The sequence below is a fragment of the Giraffa tippelskirchi genome, chromosome 5, assembly GCF_054371585.1.
Source record: "Giraffa tippelskirchi isolate mGirTip1 chromosome 5, T2T-mGirTip1v1.2.pri, whole genome shotgun sequence".
NCBI lineage: Eukaryota > Metazoa > Chordata > Mammalia > Artiodactyla > Giraffidae > Giraffa > Giraffa tippelskirchi.
Genome location: NC_137279.1, coordinates 1,850,768 through 1,875,428, shown reverse-complemented (window position 1 = coordinate 1,875,428; position 24,661 = coordinate 1,850,768). Strand labels below are relative to the sequence as shown.

General features: G+C 50.1%; 1 protein-coding gene and 2 long non-coding RNA genes across 5 annotated transcripts in view; 2 read left to right on the top strand and 1 right to left on the bottom strand.

Annotated features, from left to right (window-relative positions):
- Window positions 1–5,511: 5,511 nt before the first annotated feature.
- Window positions 5,512–24,661, bottom strand: part of KIF14 (kinesin family member 14) — a 40,490-nt gene continuing 21,340 nt past the window's right edge. For all 3 annotated transcript variants that reach the window (XM_081491995.1, XM_081491993.1, XM_081491994.1), the window contains 15 exons: window positions 23,632–23,792; window positions 23,227–23,374; window positions 22,458–22,610; window positions 21,000–21,126; window positions 19,093–19,186; window positions 18,459–18,591; window positions 17,182–17,282; window positions 15,226–15,320; window positions 12,257–12,481; window positions 11,898–12,091; window positions 10,392–10,550; window positions 9,661–9,783; window positions 8,675–8,749; window positions 7,807–7,945; window positions 5,512–7,448 (listed from right to left, as the gene is read on the bottom strand). In XM_081491995.1, coding sequence (XP_081348121.1) covers window positions 7,057–7,448; window positions 7,807–7,945; window positions 8,675–8,749; window positions 9,661–9,783; window positions 10,392–10,550; window positions 11,898–12,091; window positions 12,257–12,481; window positions 15,226–15,320; window positions 17,182–17,282; window positions 18,459–18,591; window positions 19,093–19,186; window positions 21,000–21,126; window positions 22,458–22,610; window positions 23,227–23,374; window positions 23,632–23,792 — 2,319 coding nt within the window. In that variant the 3' untranslated portion in view covers window positions 5,512–7,056. The remainder of the gene's footprint in view (window positions 7,449–7,806; window positions 7,946–8,674; window positions 8,750–9,660; window positions 9,784–10,391; window positions 10,551–11,897; window positions 12,092–12,256; window positions 12,482–15,225; window positions 15,321–17,181; window positions 17,283–18,458; window positions 18,592–19,092; window positions 19,187–20,999; window positions 21,127–22,457; window positions 22,611–23,226; window positions 23,375–23,631; window positions 23,793–24,661) is intronic.
- LOC145506721 (uncharacterized) lies at window positions 8,810–17,526 on the top strand. The gene is made up of 3 exons (XR_014054211.1): window positions 8,810–8,894; window positions 10,334–10,446; window positions 17,091–17,526. It is a non-coding gene; the product is annotated as an uncharacterized LOC145506721 (long non-coding RNA).
- LOC145506723 (uncharacterized) lies at window positions 10,557–13,828 on the top strand. Its single transcript, XR_014054213.1, has 2 exons — window positions 10,557–10,776; window positions 11,626–13,828. It is a non-coding gene; the product is annotated as an uncharacterized LOC145506723 (long non-coding RNA).

The window sequence follows — 24,661 nt, the reverse complement described above, 5'->3', positions numbered from 1 at the left end:
ATGTGACCAAGCTTTTAGACCCAGATGGGTGTAATTGCTATAAACCTGAAAACGTCCTTACAATGATCTAAAGCAAATGTGTGGGAGAGCATTGCTCCTAGCGCTGGGTCACAGGACAAGGACGAAGGGCCGGGGACTCGTTCGCGTCTCAACAGACAGTAGGGTGGGAGTTCAGGGCGACTCCTGCAACACACAGGGCGATGGAGGCATCCCCTGGCCGCCCAGAGCCGGGAGCTCGGCTCGTCCCCACCAGCTGAGTGCCAGCCACTCGGTCACCTGCCGGGAGCTGGTGGAAGTCATGCTCATGTGAATCAGCCTGGGAGGGGGCCACTCGGGAGGCCTGCACCCCCACAGCACTGGCCCCCAGCACCTCCGTTCTGACCTGGAGTTCTGGAAGCCAGGCCTGGAGCAGTCAAGGCCTGGTGCGTGGCCCTGGGTAGCCTGGGCTGGGGAGCTGCCCACGGCCCCTGAGTCTGGTCTGGAACTGGATTCGGAACCATCCGTGGCCCCAGAGGCTGGGTCTAGAGACTCCCAGGGCAGGCCTTCCACTGCCCATGTTTACAGACGTAAATCCTGCCCCTCCGTGCGCCTATGAAACAGACTGCTCTAGGATCCGCGGGGGTGGGGGTTCTGGGGGTGAGGCTGGGCAGCCCTCATTTCCCAGCTGCCCACGGCCCTTGGTGGGAACCCACCTGGAAGGTAGCGACGCTGTGGGGGCTGAAGCCTGGCACCTGCAGTGGAATCTGCGTGTTTGTGTGTGCACGTGTGTGCATGCGTGTGTGCATGTGTGCGCAACAGGACTCCCCTCGTCCCTGCGCCTCCTGCAAGCAGACCCAAGGGCCTCTGCACCCCCCGGGGCTGCATGTGGGGGGGCTCTCCCCAACCCCACACCCCTCCTTCCTCCGCAGACTGCCCTTCCTTACTGACCCCACTTTCCTCTCCCGCCTCACCTGGGCTCACCCCACCCTGAGTGCCCAGGCGCCTTGCTGCCCCGGGCCCTGCTCAGCCTCAGCATATCCTGGGGCCTCTGCTCACAGCTCCCCCGCAACAAGGCCTCCCTTACCCACCCAGCATGGAACACAGCCCCACCCTCACTACCCTGGCACCTTCCACCCCTCCTTAATCAATTTGATCTTCTCCACAGCACTGTTTATCTGAGATAACACATACAGGTCTGTGACATTAAATGTATAACCCTTTATACAAAACAGCTGCCTGTGACAAAGTTAAGATCTCACATACATTTTACATGTATTCAATCATATTTTAAAAAGCTTATCAATTTCCGCTTCTGAAATTACACATATGTATTTTATAATCCCATTCAGTATTTAAACGTCAATAGGGTCAAAGGCTTTAGGCTAAAATCAAGCGTTATTCAGAATGATCTATGGTCTATATTAGCACTGAGAATGGAATGGTCAGTTTCAGATGGTTTCTGGTGCTTCAACTACATTAGAAACATTAACATACTCAAAAGGATGTGCACCGGTGGTGTGCTGATTTATACTCTTGTTCTGCGCTAAACAGAAAACCCACAGAGGACTGGCTGCTTCCTGATTCTCTCTGTGAAGGCCGAGCGGACATGCGAAGGAGCTGATTGGGTGCCATCCTGTGCTTGGCCTGCGTGTGGATTTGCGCCCTCAGCCAGGAAGAGCCAGGCTCAGGCGGCATCGAGAGCCCGTGGGCGGGGACCACAGGGGGGCGCCCGGCCAACTCGCTGGAAAAGACCCTGATGCTGGGAAAGACTGAAGGCGGGAGAAGGGGACGACAGAGGATGAGATGGTTGGATGGCATCACTGACTCGATGGACATGAGTTTGAGTAAGTTCCGGGAGTTGGCGATGGACAGGGAGGCCTGGCGTGCTGCAGTCCCTGGGGTCACAAAGAGTCGGACACGACTGAGTGACTGGGAAACAACAATGGACATTCCCACTCGTGCCAATTAAATAAAAAACCTCTGGGCATCAGGCTCAGGGGTTAATGCTGTTTAAAATCTCCCCAGGTGGTGCTGACGTGCAGCCGCATTTCAGCCCCCTCGGTGGTCCAGAGCGGAATGTCTGGGTCCAGACCACTTGTGTTCATCATTTACCAGCTCTGCGACTTTGGGCAAGTCGCTCAGCCTCTCCATGCTTCACTTTTCTCAACTTTGAGAGAGACAATAAGAGCTAACGTGCGAGGCTGTGAGGATTCAGGGAGATGACGGCCGAGCAGCGAGCACTGAGCATCGCTTTCACATTTAATGAAGTTGGCACAGCTCTCGAGTCACCAGAACATTCTGTCCACATCTAGCAGGAGCTGCCCGGGGACATCTGTGCAACAGAACAAAGCCTCTTCTCTCCTGAACAACAAAGGCAGCTACCTGTCCCCCGACTTGGGTCCCGATTTATTCCAGCAACCTCTTGGCTCCTGGTCATCGGACATCCTTGTTCCCCCTCTGCCTAAACACGACGGGTCTCCTGAGGTCCAAAATCTCGTGGAAGCTGTTAACACTTTATGCATCATGACTGCCTCTCTGTTACCTGACGTGAGGTCAAGAGCAAGGCCATCAGAGGACGCAGCTCCAGCCACCGAAACAGACGGGGCAGAGCCAGCGCTCGGCCCGCATTGATCTCCCCGGCGGCAGAACCAGCCTGTTCTGCTTTATGTGCAAACTCTGCTCGCAGGCCCATGTTGTAGCGCCCCCAATGGCATACTATGAAATGAAACGGAAGTATCAAGAACAGTAATACATCTTCCAAGAGTTAGGGATGTCTACCCCATCCACCTCTCTTAGCCTGAACCTGAGCTGTCGCCCACATGCAATTCCTTTCTATATCAGAGGTAAACTTTGTATCATGAAACACCACTCACAGCCACATCAGTCCAACCTGAGCCCGCCTTTCTCTCTTGACCTGAGCTCCTGGACCCCACAACTTAACACAGGGACTGGTGTGGCCCTCCTGTGTTCTCGCTCCAGTTGAGTCTCACACGAAGAGGTGATGGGGCCGCAGCTCGCTCTGCAGATCCGTAGGGGCCATGCTTCGGGGAGGCCCTGCTCCTGGGGTGACGGGGAGCTGGGGGCTACTGGAGGGTGCAGCTGGTGGCAGATGGTCCCCAAGAGCGCATCTGCCGGGAGCGCCAGTCCAGGTGGGCTTGGTGCAGCCTGTAGGGGCAGAAAGAAGCCCCAAGCGGGCCCCCAGGACCCTGTTCCCACCAGCCCCTCCTGTCTGCAGGCAAGCGGGCAGCCGCATGCAGATTGCTTAACCACCTACCTCTGCCCTTAGGGCTGTCTGTCTGCAATTAACATGCATCTTTCTAGAGGTTTGGATGAAACCAAAGGCCTTTTACTTTGGAGAATACAGTATATTTTTATAGTAAAATTGTTAAAGGAAGTTGCATTCTGTCTTTCTATTCAATTTTAAAATGTTGAGCCATTTGGGGAACTGTAGGTGTGTGCACCAGCAGACAGGTTCAAGGAAGTCCATGTCGTCATTACTATAATAACCAAAGCTGGGGAATAAGTGGGGAATAAGCCGTCTGCCAAGGAGACAGGCTGTGGGGCGTGGTGGAATGCAGGGTCAGCTGTGTACAGCCTCTGCAGCAGCGGCGGCACTTGTTTTAGCTCATGAATTGGTAATATTACACCAGGTGGTCTGGACTGGTGGGGTCGGAGCCTCTGCGTCAAGCCCCTCTCATCCTCCTCCTATAACCAGCCTGAATGTGCGGCAACGGTGATGGTACAAGAGCTAACCAGCCCACCTTCACAGCACTTTTCCAAGGCTGTACATCACTTCTGCTATTGTCCTCTTGGCCAAAGTCAGTCAGACGACCACAGCCGTGGCAGGGAATTCACCTGGTCTCAGGGGGAAGGCATTGAAAGGTTACAGGCCCAAGGGTATGGGACCCAGAGTGGGAGTGGTGTGGTCAACTCACCCACATGCGTATAAGCTGTGATACGGTCACATGGTGGAATACTATACAGCAGTGAAAAGAAGTGACCAGCTGCTAGTCACAAACTTAACAGTGAGCAAAAGCCAGACTCTAAAGAGCTTATAGGTGCAACTCCGTCTGTACGAGGTCAAACCGTCACAACTAAGGACAGTGTCAAAAGTCAGGAGGTGGTCACCTTTTGGGGGCAATGACTGGAGCGGGCATGTGGAGGGCCTCTGGGTGCCTGTGGTATATTCTGTTTATCTAGGTCGTGGCTACACTGATGTCTTCCCACGGTGAAAATCCTTGAAGGACACACGATCTGTGCATTTTATGCATTTGTCACGCTTCAATTAACAAGTTGATTTGAAGAAAACTGAGCTTGCCGGGGAGTATGTTTCACCAAGTGCGGATAAAAAATGAGAAGACATTTAAAACGTAAACGCCTTACAGTTGATGCTCTCACGACGGTACCCAGAACGGCAGGGAGACTGTGAGACACCAAGTTCCCTTTGTTTCAGCCGCCAGGTGTGGGGTACCTGTCGCGGCAGCTGTGACGAACAAGCCCACCTCCCCACACCCTCTCCTCTGTGTTTCCTACCCCAGAAATGGTGCCCATCCCACCTGCCGTGTGGACAGGGGCCCGGGAGTGACATGGGGCCCAGGAGCAACGGGGGCCCGGGAGTGACATGGGGCCCGGAGGCGATGCGGGCCCGGGAGCGACGGGGACCCGGGAGTGACACGGGGCCCGGGAGCGATGCGGGCCCGGGAGCGACGGGGGCCCGGGGGTGACGGGGGCCCGGGGGTGACGTGAGCCTGGGAGTGATGGGAGTGACGGGGGCCCGGGAGTGACGCGGGCCTGGGAGTGATGGGAGTGACGGGGGCCCGGGAGTGACGCGGGCCTGGGAGTGATGGGAGTGACGGGGGCCCGGGGGTGACGGGGGCCCGGGAGTGATGCGGGCCTGGGAGTGACGCGGGCCTGGGAGTGATGGGAGTGACAGGGGCCCGGGAGTGACGCGGGCCTGGGAGTGATGGGAGTGACGGGGGCCCGGGGGTGACGGGGGCCCGGGGGTGACGCGGGCCTGGGAGTGATGCGGGCCTGGGAGTGATGGGGGTGACGGGGGCCCGGGGGTGACGCGGGCCTGGGAGTGATGGGAGTGACGGGGGCCCGGGGGTGACGGGGGCCCGGGGGTGACGCGGGCCTGGGAGTGATGCGGGCCTGGGAGTGATGGGGGTGACGGGGGCCCGGGGGTGACGCGGGCCTGGGAGTGATGGGAGTGACAGGGGCCCGGGAGTGATGTGGGCCTGGGAGTGATGCGGGCCTGCACAGAGCTCCCCGGCTCCGAGGGAGCGCAGGGAGGGGCGGGTGGGGTCTCCGTGGAGGCCAGGCGGCGGGGCTGGTGTCTGGCTGTGTGGGCGAGGATGAGCAGGGCAGTGGAGCGGGGCTGGCTCTGACGCTGACAGTGACCATCCAACCGTCCACACGAGGCAGCGCCTCCCCGAGGGCGACCTGGTGAGCATAGGACGGGGTCTCGCGACTGGCAATGGGAAAGTCGGACACCGACTTTATAGACAGGAGCGAGACCCCAGACCGAGAGGCAACTTTCCACAGGCGTCCATTTATTATAACATCTCATCAGCGCACATGATTCCAACGGAAAATATACTTACCAAAGTTGGTTTAAATATTGTGTAACAATCCAGAGTATAAATACATGTATATACAAAATTTTACAAAGACATTAAAAGGTTTCTGACCAATGAAGTTCTGAGTTTAGAAAGCAGAAAGTAAGGATTAAATACTGAACATCAAGATAAAAACTACCAAACTAATACTGTAGGAAGTTCCTCCAAGAGGAACAACCTTCAGGAGAGGTCCTTGTATGTACACCTGCTCTTCCTAAAACCTGAGAGCAAAGAGCCACTTGGCCGAGCATTGACTATGACAAATGCATTCGGACCCTCAGAGCAAAAACAAGCTAATGCCAAAAATAAAGGAAAAAATAAAACAAAAGCACATTTTTTAAACTGCACCATTTTAAAGCACCTGAAAACACATGGTTCATTAGCATCATAAATAAGAACCAGTCACTGTGTGAAAGTAACTCTGCCTAATGAGAATGCCATCAAAGTCACCCCTGGCACCGACTCCCACAGCTGTTCCGGGCACACAACGTGTCTGCACGTGCAGGGACAAGGGGGAGGTCTGGTTACTCAAAATAATTCTTGCCCAAGACCTGCTCGACCTCACCCACGCCAGGTCACTGGGTATCTCTTCAGTTTACACACATTTCTGCAGCCGAAATTGTCAAACAATCTCCTTGAGGGACGAGCCCCAAAGTGCAATATTACCTCTATTACCTGATTGTAGATAAAGGTTTTTTTAAGTTTGGAGATATAACAAGGGTCTTAAGTATTCATCAAATCATGTACAAACTCCCTATGCCTTCATCAGACAAGAGTTATCAAGAGAAGACCTGGCCTCTGATTCCCCAACCCCATTCAATAGCTAATATTCAATTGGTTTGAAGTTACATTCACACAGCCCCTAACACGAAACCCCTGGCAGATAAAGAAGTGAGCTGGCATGCCAGCAAACCAGGTTATTAATACAAATTATATTATATTAGGAAGCTACTCATAATTTGCAAAGAAACAGGAAACTGTGTCCTGAACACACTATTCAGAATGGCAACCAGTTAATCTTCCAAGAAAAGGGCTGTCAATTCACCAAGGCAGGTTAAGCTGCCCTGGTTAGACTTGCTTTGGCAGCTTCACCATAAAACTCATCGTAGCTATGGTACTTGCAAGGGAGTGAAGATACAGGCATGAAGGTGTCCGTTCACAGGAAATAACTTATCATCAGTCACCACAGTCCCCATAAGAACCCTTACACACAGGCTAGTGAGCCAGCCCGAGACTGCACACCCGTGTTAAAGACGAACATCGACATTTCCAGGCAACGGACAAGGACCACTCACTTGGTTTTGAATCCCAATTCTATCCTATTGCCACGAAACTCTGACATGGTAAATACCTGTCTTACATCGTCTGCAGGGAAGCCTGAGGCTGCATATTCAGGCATCTGAAATCAGCGTCCACATCCAACAGGAGGCCTCCCAGCCTGGCTGGCTCTGGAGTGGGCTCACTGCTCTCTGGCGGGAGGAGACCCCTCCCCGGCGCCCTCCCGGGTGGGCAGCACACCCTGCTCCGAGCACCCCGGGGCCGGGCCCGGGAGCTCATACACACGCTTGGGCACTCCTCGGGTCCCCTGGAGGCCGGGCCTGTCTGACCCTGGCTGCTCTTGTCCTGCTGCTCTGGGACCCTGATCGCAAGCTTCCCAGGGTCCCCACAAACCAGGTCCTTCTTCAAATTCAAAACCCAAGAGCAATGAGGTGGCGCGAGACTCCAGCTCCCGGTGGCTGGCTCGAGCTCTGCTGTCCTCAGGGCACCCGCCCCGGTCACCGTGGAGACCCCGGGCCGAGCTGCAGAGACGCTGCACACAGTCCTGGAGGAGGGCCACATCGCCACGGCACCCTGTGTGAGGAGAGGGGAGAGGCGGTCACCTCGCCATCCCTCCCCAGGGGGTCGGCTCTGAGACGTGACCCAAGACGTCTGCGCCAAAGTGACCCATTGGGACAACTCCAAACAACTTAAAGGCACTCAGTGCATCTGTTAGATAAGCAACTTGTTCTTCAGGATGTAGTAGTTTAGGCAGAGGAACTTAAAGATGTTAAGTGGGAATTCAATCATACAAGTTCCTACAGGTCATTAATGCCAACAAGGGGCACTGATGAGGCCTCAGGGAGTGAATCAAACTAGAAATGAGAAGATGTCTGAGATTCCTCAAACTGTCAAGTCATGATTAACCACAAATTCCATTTGCACTACATACCTCTCAGCACAGAAATAATAATTTGAATAGTTTGCTCTAAGCCACATTTTAACTTCAAGAATTCTTGGGCAAGGTTGATCATCTTCTTCAAATCTTCATATTCAGAATTTTCTTCTCGTACTTGAGTTCTGAAGCTTTTCTGCGTAAAAATGTTCATAGTTTAAATAATACGTAATAGGTTACATGGAGGGAAGGCTCAGTCAAAATAATTTTAATTGTCAGATTTTTACTTTCAAAATGACAGTGAGTTTAATTTCCAGACCAAAGTATGATATGAACAATTACTACAGTCAAAAGAAACAAAAAGTTTTAAATAATTTAAAAATCAAAGTCCAATTTCCTATTTTATGAAAATAAAATAAAACAACAGTACCTACCGTTTACTACCCAATATCATAAAAGATAAATTTGTTTAATTTTTAAGAGTTTAACTTTATACCTCCTGCTTATTTTAACAGACATTTTCAAGCTATAGAAATTTTGATTCCATACTTAGTTTATATTTTTCTATTTACCTGTGACATGAGTAAAATAATTTGTCTAATTTGCCTATATTTGAATATCTTTGAGAATACTGATCATTAAACATAATTTTTTAGCCTATGGTGATCATTCAAGCAAAAGCTGACAGGCACGACACATTAATACGCTCAGTTTCTGCACACGATTTCACCCATCACTAAGCCTAACAAGTGAGACACCAAGAGGAAGATGCCTGAGAGCTCCTGCACCGGCTTCCAGTGAACAGGCAGAGAGAAGCCACCGGCGAGCGACAGAAGCTAAAACAAAACACACCCACGCCGAGCCCAGTGAGATAACAAATGCACTCAGCAAAGCCAAACACAAACCCATTAAGAGCTTCTCTTACCGTTTTCCATTCAGCGAAGAGGTTCCTGAGGGATTCGATCAGTCCCAGAGCATTAGCTTTCATCTCTTTGGTAACCTACAGAGAATGTTAAACTATTTTATTACACAAATAACTGTTTAGAAGTTTAAGAATCCTGGCATTCTATGGGATCTGCCTCTGCCAGGGAGAAGAGTTTTCATCCAGTAGTCACGAGGTTGGAGCTCAGTCACTGAGACTACAAGTAAGTAGCACGAGTGTCCAAGTCACAGAAGTGGGTCTTCTTTCTAAGTAAGTTGCACACTGGTCCCACATTACATGCGTATACCCAAGTCTCCCTGGCGGTCCAGTGGTGAAGCGTCCACCTTGCACTGCAGGGGCCACGAGTTCGACCCCTGACCCAGAGGACCCCACGTGCCGCGGAGCGACTAGGCTCACGGGCTGCAATTGCTGAGCCCCGCTCTAGCACCTGGGAGCCACAGCTGCTGCAGCCCACTCACCCAGACCCTGTGCTCCACACCAGAAGCCCACGCACTGCAACGAAGAGCAGCCCCCATTCTTCACAACTAGAGAAAGCGCCCGCAGCAACAAGGACCCAAAAATTAAATAAATAAAACTATATAAAAAAGAAATTATAAAACAAAGCTAAATAAATAAATAGCAGTTCCCATTCTCAAGTGGAAAAGCAGAGCCCTCATCAAAGGAGGACAGAGAGAAGCGGAAAGTGGCCACTAGGGGTCACTGACACACTCCATCGTCTCAGTTTCACCAGCAGGCAGCCAGGGCCACGGCAGGACCCAGAGTGCTAACCTCGAGAGGGGCTGCCCTGACTCAGGTGTAAAACTGGGAAAATCACCAGGAGTGATGACGCCAACAGCCTTTTCAATAAAATATAACTCAACTAAAATATATAAATTTATAAAAACCTCATTCACTGAGTTAAACTATTTTTAGAAACCAACTTTACCTACTCTCTGGTCCTGTACAGGACATTCCTTTGCTTGTCTTACCTCATCTTGGGGACTCTGCCTTAGGAGTTCACGCTCAAGCTCTTTTGCTTTTTCTAGCCCAGAATCGAGGAGACTCTTTATTCCAAAGTCTACACCATCACAAACAGCACCCACAAAATCATCCTAGAAAAAGTTTTTAAGCATTAACTGGCAAATTCAATTTCTATATATATATATTACCAAATAATTAAGTTAAATATTCTCCTTATTTTAGGACTGTAATACATTCCAAGTTTATTAATTTAACAAAAGCTAGAATAAGAACTAACAATATGTAAAAAAAAAAAAAACCCAGCAAGTCTGTGCTTTTGTATTCTACATATATTGTAAAGAGTGTTTGTCATCTTAGATAGGATACCATGTGGCTAGAACGAACATTTTAATATAGCACTGTGTTTTCAGCAGCATGGATAATTAAAGCAAACACACATTTTCTAGAATCACACGCCAATGTAATTATGAATACACTCTCCATGCTGGCTGGCTGAGCACCCACCCTCCAGAGCAGACGAGTACCCATCAAGCCAAAGACCCAGAAGGTGTGGGCAGGATCCCAAATCATCGGGTACATTTATCCACTCAGACTGTAACAGCTTTCATCTTCTGCTAATCTAGTAAGGTATGAGCAGCTCTGAAAAGTAAACACTTCTCCTGCTTCGTGGCCCCTTTACAGGAAACGCTGCTGCTCCCTGAGACGAAGGCTGTCACCACGAGTGAGCACAGCCCGTTACCTGCAGGACGGCGGCCCCGTGAGCACCGGTCTCCAGGAAGTGCAGCCGGTCCCCGGTGAGAGCCACTGACCGCCCCACGCACGCGACGGCTCGGTGTACTGTTTGGATCACTTGCTTTTGAGCCTCTTTGACCATTGGTGAAATATCCAAAGAGCATCCCTGTAAGACAAAAATGGCCCAGGGTGTCAGGTGTCTGAGATGACCAGGGGAGGAAAGAAGACCAAAGAAAACGGGTTCTGCACCCACTCCTACAGCGGCTGTGCTTCACAAGAGTTCAATCAGAGCCAGACAGCGTGCAGCCCTGTAGCCTCTGACAGTGAGAACGTGAGGACACAGGCCGCCCTCAAACAGCTTCTGCACCAACAGACCAGCAGGCCGCAGTGAGGTGTGCAGAATCCCGGTCAGTCAGTGCAGTCGAGTCCCTTCCAGGAGGCACCTGACATGACAAAGTGTCCACTAGATGAGAGGACTGGGAAGGCCTGGGAGGCACCAGAGGATCTGGCCAACATCTAAAAACTCCACTGTCTCTCAGGGTTTCCGCTTTGGCCCCTCGGATGTGTGGGCCTCTCTCAGTGGAGGTCTGGGCATCAGCAGATTCAGGGCCTCTGCTCCCACTTCCCCCTCCTCCATCCACACTGCGCGCATGGCTGCTGGAATAAAAATGCATGCCCCAGGGGCCCTGGCCCGACCTGTGATAATGCTCTGGCCAAAGGTTTATGAATAGAAACGTCACATGACCATTTCCAGAATCGTCCTTGAATGAAGACCTCCAAGGCCCCGACTTTCTTTGTCCCCTCTCCCATCCCACGCACTGAGCTCCCCTGGGGCCCTGCCACGTGGTGGACACAAAGCCCAGGGCCCCGCCACAGGGCGGACATGGAGCTCGGGCCAGCCAGAGGCTGTACGGAAGAAAGTGGGACCCCAAGGCAGCCAAGCCCACCGCCAGATGGGAAGAGGCGACAGAAATACTCTTTGCCCTGGGTCAGCAGGCTTGTAACCAACTTACCACCCTCGACCAGAGCGAGGCCCCGCCCCTCCCCAGCCCCAGCACGAGGCCCCGCCCCCTCCCCAGCCCCAGAGCGAGGCCCCGCCCCCTCTACCGCCCCAGAGTGAGGCCCCGCCCCTCCCCAGCCCTGCAGGGCCCCAGGGTCAGGAGCACTCTGGCTCAGGGCTACGGCCTACCAGTGGTGAACAGTGGACACACCCTCCCTGGCCTTCCCTTCCTTTCTTATAGAGGGGACAAACCAGTGCGCACGTCTGGGTCTGCACCGAAAACTAGAGGAGTGGATACTCATAAACCATGCAGCACTGCCACAGCCTGGCCCACAGAAAGCCCTGGAGTCCTGGTTCATTAAGTCAATTATTAAACACCCAGTCTCGGGATTCCACACAGAAGGCGCTTCTGAAAACCCTAGAGGTCTGGTTCTGGGCCAGGCACTAACGGGAGGAAGTCTACAAACACTTGCTGAGCAGAGGGGTCCTAAGGGGGACCCACGGCCCCCTTACCTGCAGGAACAGCTGCAACCGGCCCCCCAGTGTCCTCACTTCCTGCCGCAGCTCGGCTGGCAGCTCGGCCGGCAGGGCCGCCCGGCCGGCCCCTGGGAGGACGCCGCTCAGCCAGGGCCCCGTCAGCGCCGCGAGCTGCTCAAACGCGCTTGTCACCCGCACCGTGAGCAGCTGGTTTGCTCGGTCAGTGAACACTTGAAAAAGAAGAAAAGTGCTGAGCAGAAACGACCTCCCAGTGAAAGAGCTCACAGACGCGCGCCACGCAAACACGAGCGTCAGACAACGCACGGCAGAGGCGACCACGCCGAGGACGCGCAGGACGCGGCGGTGTCCGCGGGTGGGTTGGTGCGGACGCTTACGGTTACACTGACTGTCCTCGTCCTGCTCTTCGTGGGCTCTGGACACGGCCAGTACCCCGTCATGGATTCTGAGGAAATTACTCATCAGGCTATCTGCCACGGTGCCTTCTTCATCATCACTCTGTCCAAGAAGCTCTAACGACGAGCCGATCAACTCTTTGCAAATGCCAGGAAGGAAGGGTTCTGCTGAATCCGGGTAAACAGGGCTGGATCTCCCCACTAAGCCTGTGTGGACAGAAAACAGCCACTGTAAGGCTCGTTTCCAGGGACAACGCTTGCAAACAATCGCACCAGTGCAAGCAACCGCACAACACTGGGCACACGTTCCAAGCAGGCTGCTCCCACTTCAAGACACCCTCATTTCTCTACGCCAAGGGGAAGACAGCCCCGCAGAGGACTCAATCACCTTCTCAACAGCATCCATCCATCCACAGCCCAGCACCTACGGACCCAGATAACAGGGAAACCACAGATCCCACGTAACCACTGACTTCATCGCCTTCTTAATTTACTTGTTGGCAACACCTAAGGAAGTGTGAATTGGTGAAAACAATGGTAGTTGCATAAAGCAAAATAATATGAACACAATAAACATAAGGAATAAAGCACATGCTGGAAAAGCAGGCGGTAGTAGAGCGAACAACAGAAGGAAGGTCCCGGCAGCTCTTCCTGTAACACCTCCTGCTCCAGGTATCCTACGACCAGAAGAGGAGAAAGCCAACAACTATCCACGGCCAGTCTGGCAAATCTTAGGGAGTCACACTCTCAGAACAACTAAGCACCGTCCAAGCCAGAGGTAGACAGAAAGTGTGAAACAGCTCATTGGCACCTCTGGAAATAACTGCACCCAGAACGCTAGCCCCTGAGTGGGGCTGTCTTTAATGTACACGGTTAGTTTCCTGGTCCAGTCCACAGGCGACCAGAAACAGCAAACTACAAAGTAAAATAAAATACAAGTGCTGGGTGGGGACTACTGAGCGGAGAGCCAAAACAAGAGCTTGACTTGGGAAGAGAAAACAGAAACGCTGCCATGCCGAACACTGTCACTGCAGGGTGACAACGATCAACAGCGCGACGATGACAGTGACCTCCCACCACGTGCCTCATGAGACGCCTGTTGAACTCATCAAGTCCAGCACCAGCCTGTCACAAAGACCTGTGCAAGTCCAGTTTCAGAACACAGCCCCTCAGGTGAGAAGTTCAGACACTTGCTGACTCTCTCCAGTCTGGAGGTGCCGCCCCCACCAGCCCCCTGCAGGCCTGGTCCTGCTCCCACCGCGCGACCCCCCAGGCGGGTTCACACTAAATGCACAGGTGGGCTTCCAGCTCCCTCTCGGAAAACTGCAAACAGGCAAAGACCTCTTATGTCTGACTTCCCCTTATATCTTAATTTTTTTAAAGGGTACTTAAAAATGACCCTTGAGTGCTGGAAATGAACACAGCATTGTAAATCAACTATTCTTCAATTAAAAAAAAAAGACCCCAAAAGAGATAGGTTTAGTTATCTGGAAAAGGTACGTTTATAAAACATCTTACTCTTTAGTAGTACTGAATAAATAAGTTGCTAACACAGATACACAGCCTTTTATTTTGCTGGTAAACAAAAAGTCTATGGCATATTTTGCTTTGACTTAAACAAGCAGTAGAATAATAATCTTCCTAAAAGATAAGTTTATGATTAAAAAAGAAAACTCTAGTGTCTTTAAAGTCAAGATGAGATACAATTTCCTTCATGGCTACTCATATCCCACTGATATCATCATAGACTATGACATTACGTAGCAATTTTAAAACTCAGTTTACTAAGGTACAGGTGACACTCGAATGTTCACATCTTGAGTGTACAGCTTTACACACCTGCACACCCGGTAACCGCCACTGAGGGGACGCACCACCAGCCCCTCACCCCCTCTGACAGGCTCCCCTGTGACCCACTCTTCTGTCACTGCAGCTCAGTTTTCCCTATTATTGAACTTTCCATAAATAGAATCATATGGAATGTACTCTTTATTATATAGTTTCTTACACTTCACATGGAGCTTCCCTTGTGGCTCAGCTGGTCAAGAGTCTGTCTACAATGTGAGAGATCTGGGTTCGATCCCTGGGTTGGGAAGATCCCCTGGAGAAGGGAAAGGCTACCCACTCCAGTGTTCTGGCCTGGAGAATTCCATGGACTGTATAGTCCCTGGGGTAGCAAAGAGTCGGACACGACTGAGCGACTTTCACACTCACGTAGTGCCTTAGGGACTCACCCAGGTGGTGTTATGAATCACTGGTTCTTTTCCGTCACTATGTAGTAGTTTGTTGTTAGTAACTTTAATTATTACAGGTACTACTTACACATATAAAGTGTATCCCCCCCCCTTCTTATGAAAACTAATATTATAGTCAATAATGGCATAAAATAATTATTCAGTGGAATAAGTCCTATAACTTTTTCTTTTAAACCATTAAAACTTGAAGTAATTTTGTGACAGATGATATGTGTGTGCTACACAAAATCCAGAAGGAAACAAGGGTGCGCTGTGCTGAGGACGCCCCCTCCCCGTCCTGCATCACCCCATGCACCCCGGACAAGCAGCGCTTTCAGGCCGAGGGCAGCTCTCCCGGAGACCTTGTTCCCGTGCAAGGACGTGTGTGCAGCTCTCCTCTTCCTCACACACCATCTCCTATAACACACCATCTTCCACACTTGGCCTCTCTCCACTTGGAAAAAAACAGTATCCTCATACATTTGTGAACACTCACACGTCTTCCCCATCTGAACTAGTCACTCAATTAACACTTGGAAATACACCATAGAGCACAGAGCTTCAGAAGCGGGAGGGCCTCTGGTCCACCCTCCTCTTCACAGAGGAGATGGACGCTTCCAGATGAGATGATTTGCACAAGGACAGGAAACAAGATGGTGGCAGAGACAAGACTTGGTAGCTGCTCTCGGTAAAAACAGAACCCGACGGAGAAAGGACCTGTGGAGCATGAGGAACGCAGCTCCGGGCCCGCGTGGGCCTCGATGTCGTGCAGACAGCCGGAAACCCTCCTGTTGTTCATCAGGCTCCTGCTCCTGCAACGACAGACCCCAGCACGTTAGCAGTTCCATTAATGCACCACATGCAAGAACGCGTGCTGTCAAATTCCCTAAAGAAAACGGCATCCACGAGTGTGCTTCCCACGGAGACATTCATCAAGGGCTAAGTGAATTTGGTCCCTTGAATAAGAATTTTACCATCTCTAGGTAGCATTCTTACCCTCTAGTTCATTGAGCAGAATAACTAACTATAGAATGCAGCTGACCCTTGAACAACACAAGGGTCACACCCCCTGGGCACGGTCGAAAGCCCGCGTGTACCTTATAGTCAGCCTCGGTGTGGGAGGTTCCTCCACATCCGTGGGCCCAACCAACCCAGGCCTGTACGGTTTCCTGCTGGAAATCCGTGTTGTTCAAGGTCAACTGTCCCGTTAGTCACGGGCTCTGGATACCGTGGTTAAAACACTTCAGTGAGCTTCTGGGCTCACTGAGCTTACGGTCCATAGGAAGAGAGAGAAAGTAGGCAAGTAACTACACTCGAGTTTCGCGCTGTGAAAGTACTGGGGATGGGCGGGGTGGGGGGCGGCCTGCGGAGACTCTGGGGAAGGACGTGGCCCCAAAGCCCGGAGGCCCCCCACCCCCAGAGCAGGGGTCAGCTGCACGGGGAGGCAAGCGGGTTGCGGGGGGAGAGGGAGGCTCGCGTGGAGGCTGGGCCCAGATGGATTCTGAGCTGCGGCTGAAGGTGATGAAGTTAAAAAGAATGTTAACCAGAGAGACGCTGTTTTCTGCGACAGAGAGGCTGTAATCACAGTCGGGGGCTCGGGGGTCGCTCAGACCTGGGCCTGAGCATCAGCTCTTCCCTTAGCAGCCGTGGGGCTTTGGGCAAGGCTCTCATCTACGTCCTCAGTGACTCTGTCCATGAATCGGGATAAGGAGGGCCTCTGCTGCTCGGCGGACATTCGACACGCTCCCCCAGTGAGCATACTTCCGGTGGGTGAGCCGCCGTGTCCTTCACATCCTGAAAACCCCCAATCTCCTCCTCGAAGCTTTACACCGCAGGAGACCCCCGGATGATCCTTGGGAACCTCAGCCTCACCGCGTCCACACCAGCCCCCCTCCCCTCCCGTCCACCTCGGGGCACCCTGCCGCCCCCGCCCGTTTCCTGGCCACGCTGAGGCCACGACCCGCCCACAGCCCCCGCATCCTCGTCACCCACACCCAGGCCTGGGGTCTGGCCTCCGGGACCATGTGTGAAGCCTGCCCTCCCTCGGGGCTCAGGTCTGGCCTTCATCACCGGCCCTGCCCCTGCTCTGCTCCCGCCGGCCCTGGAGGACAGGGCGCGCCGGGCCCTTCTCTGCGCATCCCCCAGACACGCAGCCAGCAGTCCTGGTTCCAAACCACGCTGGGGGCTGGGCCCTGGGACGAAGGCCTCTCCAGGGCACGCTGGACTCTCTGTAGTCCCAGGGTCTCCTCTGCCTCAGTTAATGAGGGGCACTCTTCACGCACGGAGTTCCTCGGTCACCACAACTGAGCGCCGAGATGCTCGTACTAACCCGACTGCGTCTCACATGCCGCAAATTATGATAAAACATAGAATATGCCAGGCTTCTGAGAAAGGGTAATTTAAAATAATAAACACTGTTCGTTTTTATAGGAAACTGGATTTACGCTAGTCTAAATTGCTCTTAAAACTTACATTGTAGATAAAATACTGAGGGCTTTTCCTTCATATACTAACTGAATATAAGCAATTTAACACCCTAACGGCTGTAATCTGGTCACTGACATACGGCGTTCCCTCCACAGATACCTGCCGTGACAGCAGATCGTTCCTGCAGACAGGAAGTGACATGTGTCTACACCCAGAGCGAGAGACCAGCAGCACCAACATCCTCACCTCCTTCTGGAAAAGGATGAAACGGGACCATCGCTGAGGTCGGGCTCCCACTCATCTTCAGGGTCACAGAAGACATCTTCCCCCCGGCTGCTCCCGTGGTTCTAAGGAAAGAAACACACAGTTTCCAGGAACAAAGGGGGAAAACGTTTAAATACTTTGCTGCATTTATCAAAGTAAAAATGCAGAGAAGTGGATGCTGTTTCAGTAAGATCTGCAGACTAATAGGTTCAAATGAGCCAAATTAAAAATGCCTGCACAACAAAATGAAACCCTGGAGATGTCACCATAGCCAGGAGGGAAATGTACACGATAAATATAAAATAAAGGTTTTTGTTTTTAAATAAAGGTTTACTATCAAAATATGTTAAAAATGCTTACAGATGTTAGTTCACTACTCACATTTCACTTGCCAAAAAATTCAGAGGACATGAACACACACTTTACCAATAAGCAAACAAATCCTCAGTCACTAGTTATGAAAATGTAAACTAAACCAGGGACACTGGTAAATGGCAACATTCCTGGCAGGCAAACTGTCAGTGAGAAAAACAGAATAAAAAGTTTCTATTTTTTGGTGAAGTGTCAGAAAATGGAAGACAAGGAAATAAGGTATTAAAACTAATATATGCAGAGCCACGAATTTTCAAGCAGCACAGAACCGCACAGCCGAGAGCAGCGCAGCCGGGCCTGCGAACACAGCTGCGCAAACACGCACAGCACCAGCGCCGAGGAGAACCGAGCCCGGCGCAAACTGCTCTCCGTCCACCACACCTCCTCCCCGTGGACGTACACGTGAAGTTTAAAGAGCTCACTACTATAACTGAATAGACCTAGTCCTAAACTTATCCATACAGCTATGAAAGTGAAAGTGTTAGCCACTAAGTCGCGTCTGATTCTTTCTGAACCCCACAGACTGTAGCTCACCAGGCTCCTCTGTCCATGGGATTTTTCAGGCAAGAATGCTGGAGAGGGTTGCCATTCCCTCCTCCAGGGGATCTTCCCAAACCAAGGATCAAACTCAGGTCTCCTGCATTGCAGGCAGATTCTTTACCATCTTTAGCCACCAGGGAGGCACGCCTTACACAGCTATAACTATATTAAAACCCCAAAAGTCGCTTCTACAGGCAAAAGTAAACATACACAATTGTTAATATTGGTTGGTCTGGCTAACGTGGATGACCTTTTATTAACATTTGTCAAACTTTCCTTAAAGAGAACACGTCACTTTTATATTTTTTATTTTAAAAGTCTATAGCGATTTTGATGAGATTGCAAACCTCACAGAGTTCCTTCATTGCTGCGAGCTTAGACTCAAACTTTTCCAGACTCCAGACGGCTGAGACCCCGAGTGGCCGGTTACGGACCCGAATACAAGCATCAGAACTGCTGCCTTTATCTGACACCACATGCCTGAAAGAGAAACCAAAGGAAAAACTGCTTCTCCTAAAATACACGTTAACAAATACACAAAACCGAGAGATTCTCGAAACAGAACAGCTCCTAGGAAATTCAGTCCACCGGTTCAGTCTCTCCAGAGTTCAGTATTTCCGTTACAGCTATAATCAGGTCTAGGATACACTACACACTAAAATAAGTTCTTACATCCTAACTTTTTAAATTAAAAATTCAATACTGTACATTTCTTTCAAAATGTGGAATACTAAATTCTCAACTCAAAAGAAAATTAGTAAATTCCTAAACCAGCTAAAATTACTGTTTATAAAATATTTTTAAAAGACTTATTCACTCCAGAGTGACCTCTGAAGGGGGTCTGGAAGTGCCCCCTGGGGACTCGGATACCTGCTCGCTCCTAGACGGGCACGCGGGCACTAAGGAAACCCCAGACAAACCCCCGTGCAGGGCGGCTGGTTCACAACAAGGGGTCAGTTTACTAATAAGGCGACTGCTCACCTGCCAAAAACATAGTTCTTGTCTAACTTGTTGCTGATGGCATTGGCTTCCTGAATCATGACGGACAGTTTCATGGAGCTCCAAGTGGGCTGAACTGGAGGAAGGCAACAGAGAAGGCTGAGAACATGGGCGTGGGCACCGCCAGGCACACCTCCCGAAAAAACCAGCTTCACGTGAACGGGTTTAACCGCGCATCACAGAAGGGAAGGGTGGTGACTCAGGGACGTTCCTACAACCCTCATGGTGAAATAAAACATTCTCGACCCAAAAGGAGGCCTCTCAGCTGAGGAGGCGGGGGAGAAAAGCAAAGTTCACAGAGACAGGAGATGCCAAAGGTGCTTTTCCTCCTGATGGTTTTAAAGATCTTCTCTTTTTCCTAATGTCTAAGTTAAAGCATTAGATACAGTATATTACAGCTTTAACTTACATGCAACCACAATCCTTTCATCTTTTGCCTGAAATTTTAAAAGTATATAGATAAATAAATATAGACAGAGATAGAAATACATCAGGAAACAAAAACAATTTTAGTCCACAATTCCATGTTCCTAATTCAGATTTAAGATTTTATCATAGACAGTTTCTATGTTGTTCAGTCAAGCTTATAACCACCATTCCATTAAAAGAATTTCTTTGAAAGAATAAAATTCATTATTCAGGTGAATAAAAAAAAAATCAAGTATTCATGGCAAGGCACTATTTTAGGACCTAAGAGCAACAAAAAGATGAATTAACAAAATGTCCTTATCTCTCCCAAGAGACATAAGGAGCATTACTGCAAAGTGACTCGAAACAAAAGCTGTGGAAAGTATCTGGCACAACTACCAGGTCTCCTTGCTGAAACACGGAGCCTGGATGATGCCCTGTGGGAACCAGCTACGTGACAGACTGGAGACCGTCAGTAAGCCCAGAATCTGAGACCCTCCAGGAAGACAACCTGGCTGCTTCCGTCCACAAGTCACAAGGGGACAGAGAGAGAAGGGAAGAGCCTGTCAACAGATTAAAACAGACTTAAAGGCACACCTACCAAACACAAGGTATGGACCACGTTTGTACGCTGATCCAAACAAAACAAACAAATGTATCTTAAAAATTATGAAATAATCCAGGAAAGTTGAATATGGACTAGATATCTAATGAGTATAAGAAACTAATACTAATATTTTAGTTGTGATAACAATATCAGAGTTAAGCTTCAAAGAGTGACAGAGAAAAGAGGCCTTATCTCACTTGGAGACACATAGTGACGTATTTGCAGATCAAGTGACTGGCTGTTTGGGCTTTGCTTGAGAACACTCCAAGGAGGCAGGGGACTGAGCAGGGGCTGCAACAAAACTGCACTTGTGCGGGGAATTGTTGAAGATGGTGAAAAGTAAGGGTTTACTGAAACAATCTCTGGGCTTTCATAGTTTATTTGAAATTTTCTGTAATTAAAAAAAAAATTTACATTGAAAATATGCTGTGTTGTACACAGGAATGTAGAAATGTACAAAAAAATAACTTCCAAGTAAGAAAAAAAGTGATGTGTGCAATGATTACACACAACTTAGGTAATTCTTATAAAATAAGAATTGAGAATTAGATTACCACTACTGCTAAGTCACCTCAGTCGTGTCCGACTCTTAGCGACCCCATGGACTGCAGCCCACCAGGCTCTCCCATCCATGGGATTTTCCAGGCAAGAGGACTGCAGTGGGGTGCCACTGCCTTCTCCACAGAATTAGATTAAGACGTTTAAAAAACATGATACACATGAAAATAACACTTGGAATTCTGTTTACTGTTTGATTATGTAACTAAATATTCTAAAATAGCTCATACAAATTTATCTAGATCCAGAGAAGTCAGTTCACACGTATGAAAGAAGGCACAGTTTAGAACGCCTGCTACGGTCATCCTGCACTCACCTGTGAAGGCTCTGTCCCTGCGGCTCTGACTCTGCTGTAGAATCTGCACTTCCTTAGCAATCCTCTGCTTCTCTGTCTCTAGAGCTTCCAGAATTCTCGCGTGGCGAACCCTGTGGTCTTCTAAAGCCTGGGTGAAGTTCATCCGCGTGGAGCCGTACACAAGAGCATGCAGAGAGAGGAACCGTGAACCAGACCGGTAACGGCAGCTCACTGCACAACTCTCAGTCCACAGGATGCACTTTATTAAGCATGAAAGGCTTTTAAAAAACGATTTATACAGTATCTTTAGAAAACAATTTTTTTTTCCTCCACAAAATCAGGAGGAATTTCTGATGACATAAATTAATCTTTTTCTTCACGCTGATAGGAGTATAAAAATCTTCAGGGAAAAAAACTACTCAAAAAAGCCCACACTCTTGACTAAATTAAAGTTAAATGAAAACAACACCTAAAAACCCCGTTTGACACTGATAAGCTAAGAGCCCACTAGTGATTTTTTCAAGATGTAAACTGTTCTTAAAACTCTCTGAGGCGGTTCACTAGCCGCTCCGGTTGTAGAGCTGCTGATACACTGTTCTCACCAAGCTCTAGGGGTATTTTTAGGTTACTGATGGTATATTCTCTACCCCCACCTCCACTATAAACTCAGAAAGAAAAGAAAGAAAACTGCCGCTTGAGAGTCAAACTTTAAGGCACAAGAAGTCGAAGTGGAGATGAGAGCAGGGGCTCTCCCTCCAGGATCAGTGGCACCCGCTCCAGGGCCGCTCATAAGGGGTTCGGGGCCCCCCTCAGAGCTCTGACCCAGCAGTGCTGGAGGCACCAGGATCTCACGTCCCCCAGGCGATGCTGGGCTCCTGGTCCAGCACCTGGAGAGCACTGCCCAGAAGACGCCTCCGCCCTCAGAGAGACGAGGGACGCTGATGCCCCAGCTCCCACGGTGGCCCGGGTCCTGTCCACTGCTCCTCCCGTCCTGGCACCAGGACGCAACCAGTATAGGAGCGCCCCCTCTGCCCTGTGCCACAGCGTCCCTTGGCATCCGTGTGATGGTGTGATGATGGGGAAGGACGGACCCTTCGGCCGGGAGACCCCCCTCACCCTCAGATCTGGAGCTTGACATCGCCCTCAACAGAGACTAAGTTCTTTAAAACAAAATCCAGGGACTTCCCTGGCGGTCCAGTGGTTAGCATCCGCTGGCCAGTGCAGGGGACACGGGTTCCCTCCCTGGTCCGGGAAGACCCCACGTGCCGCAGGGCGGCTGGGCCCAACGCCACAACTACTGAGCCCTCCCTCCACAACAGGAGCCCCTGCAGGGAGGAGCCCGCGCTCCCCATCTAGAGAGCAGCCCCTCTCGCTGCAGTGGAGATGCAGCACAGCCAAACATAAACAAATGGATAAACATACATATGTTTCTCAAATCCAGCTTTTTCTCCAGTCACACTAGCTACATAATGAAGTCACCTGCTTTGTCGCCAGAGCCTCCATTTCCAGCCGCTTTCTGTTGACATGAATTTCCTGCTCAAAGCGCTGCTTTACCTTTTCCAGTTCCTCAATTTTGTGATTTGCCTTTTGGTTATTTATTTCTTGTATCTTTTTCCTCTGAGATTCTTCTTTCTTTAAGCAACAATAGTAAAAAGTAAATACAGCAAAAGTACAGACCAATTCTTCAAAAACAAGATCAGTCAGTAAAGAGTCTGCCTGCAATGCAGGAGACCAGGGTTCCATCCGTGGGTCGGGAAGAGCCCCTGGAGAAGGAAATGGAAACCCATTCCAGTATTCTTGCCTGGAGACTTCCATGGACAGAGGAGCCTGGTGGGCTAAAGTCCATGGAGTCGCAAAGAGTCGGACACGACTAAGCAACTAACACACAAAAAGGGCAAAAATACACAGCAATTCTTGAAAAACAACATCAAAAAATTTCCAAAGTCCCATTTTTAAAATCAGTGCACAAGAAATTGACTCACGGATGGAAAAGGGGCCCAGGAGCGTCTCCACCTCGTCCAGGCTGACCACACCACTAGCCCACCCTCCCGAGCGCTGGCCCCTGGATGGTGCAGGGAAGCTGAATATCCAACAGACAGGAGAGCCGAGGCCCGAGGAGGGGACGGAGCCCCTCAGTATCTCCTCTTCCCCGAGAGCCTCGTCTCCCCCAGGACGCCCCAGGCCCATCTAGAAACCTAAGTTTACTGGGGACGCCCTGACGGGGACGGAGAACGGCTCGGCCTCCTACCAGCTCGGCCTCCAGCACTCTGATCTTGCTCTCGTATGCAGCTTTCTGAGAGGAGAGCTCTTGCTGGGCCATTTCTTTCACGATCTGGATTCCTTGCATCATTTCTTCCTTGGCTCTCACCTGCGCCTCCTTTATTTCTGCCTCAAGCCTGCAAGGCAGCGAACAGTCCCAGGGTGCGCTGTCAAGCCTTCACACACTAGAAGAGCTCTCAACTGTATTACATACGATGTTTCCAGTTAAACCAAAGTTCAAACCTCAGAACTTTAATTTCTGACTTTCTGCCAAAAGCGTTCTTAAATTTCTATTAGCTCGAGAACTGTTTACACAAAATATAGACGGAAAATATAAAAGGATGAAAATTCGCCTATTTCTAAGCCACTCCGCTCTACACACACAAGTACTCACTGTAACCTCTGCGCCGTCAGCAAGTCATTTTTGGCCGACTCGAAGTCTTCTGGGCCCTTGCTCACAGGATTCTCCCTGCTAGGTGGCCGCTCCCCTTTCTGGACTTCCATTGGATGATTAAATCTAAAATAATGATCGCCACCAAGAATCACCCGATCACCCTAAAGCACACAAAAAATTGACCACTGGAGGTGAGTCCGAACCAAAAATTCCCATGGGACAAATCGTCATGCTCAACAATTCAATACAGTCTAGTATCACTAATGATAAACATAAGAATCACAGCAGCTAACATTTATGAAAGGTTGATAAGAAGTCCAGGGTCCCTGAGGAGGAGAAAGGGGCTTGGGGCTCTCGAAGAGGAGATAGGGGTCTGGAATTCTCAAGGAGGAGGAAAGGACAAACATCATTTTTTTCTCTACATTCCTTGCTCTTAATCACATAAAATGTTTTTTTCTTTAAGCCCAGAACTGGGCTTCCCAGGTGGCACTACTGGTAAAGAACCCATCTGCCAATGCAGGAAACACCAGAGACATGGGTTCAATCCTGGGTTGGGAAGATCCCCTGGAGGAGGAAACAGCAACCCACTCTAGTATTCTTGCCTTGAAAATCCTATGGACAGAAGCTACAGTCCAGGAGGTTACAAAGAGTGTGACTGAACACACACATGATGATACAGAACTGATGATTACACAACAAACAACTCAGCTTAAACTCTACTAAGGATTATGTAACAACGATGCATCCTGCTTGAGGACACTTTCTCCTTTCTGAAAACCTTCTGGCTAATCCTGTTACCTTAAAATGTAAACTATGGGAGTGGATCTAGTAAGACCTTTACAACCTTGAGACATTCTTTTCATTTATTCCAATAGGTAATTAAAAAGCATGTGACTCCCTTGCTAACACTAGCGAGGGGGGTACTCTCCGCCCCCTTCTGAGTCTGTCAGAAGCTCTCTCTGCCCCTTTTTCACTTTAATAAAACTCTGCTTCACCAAAGCTCGAGGGTCAAGCCTCATCCCCGGTCCTG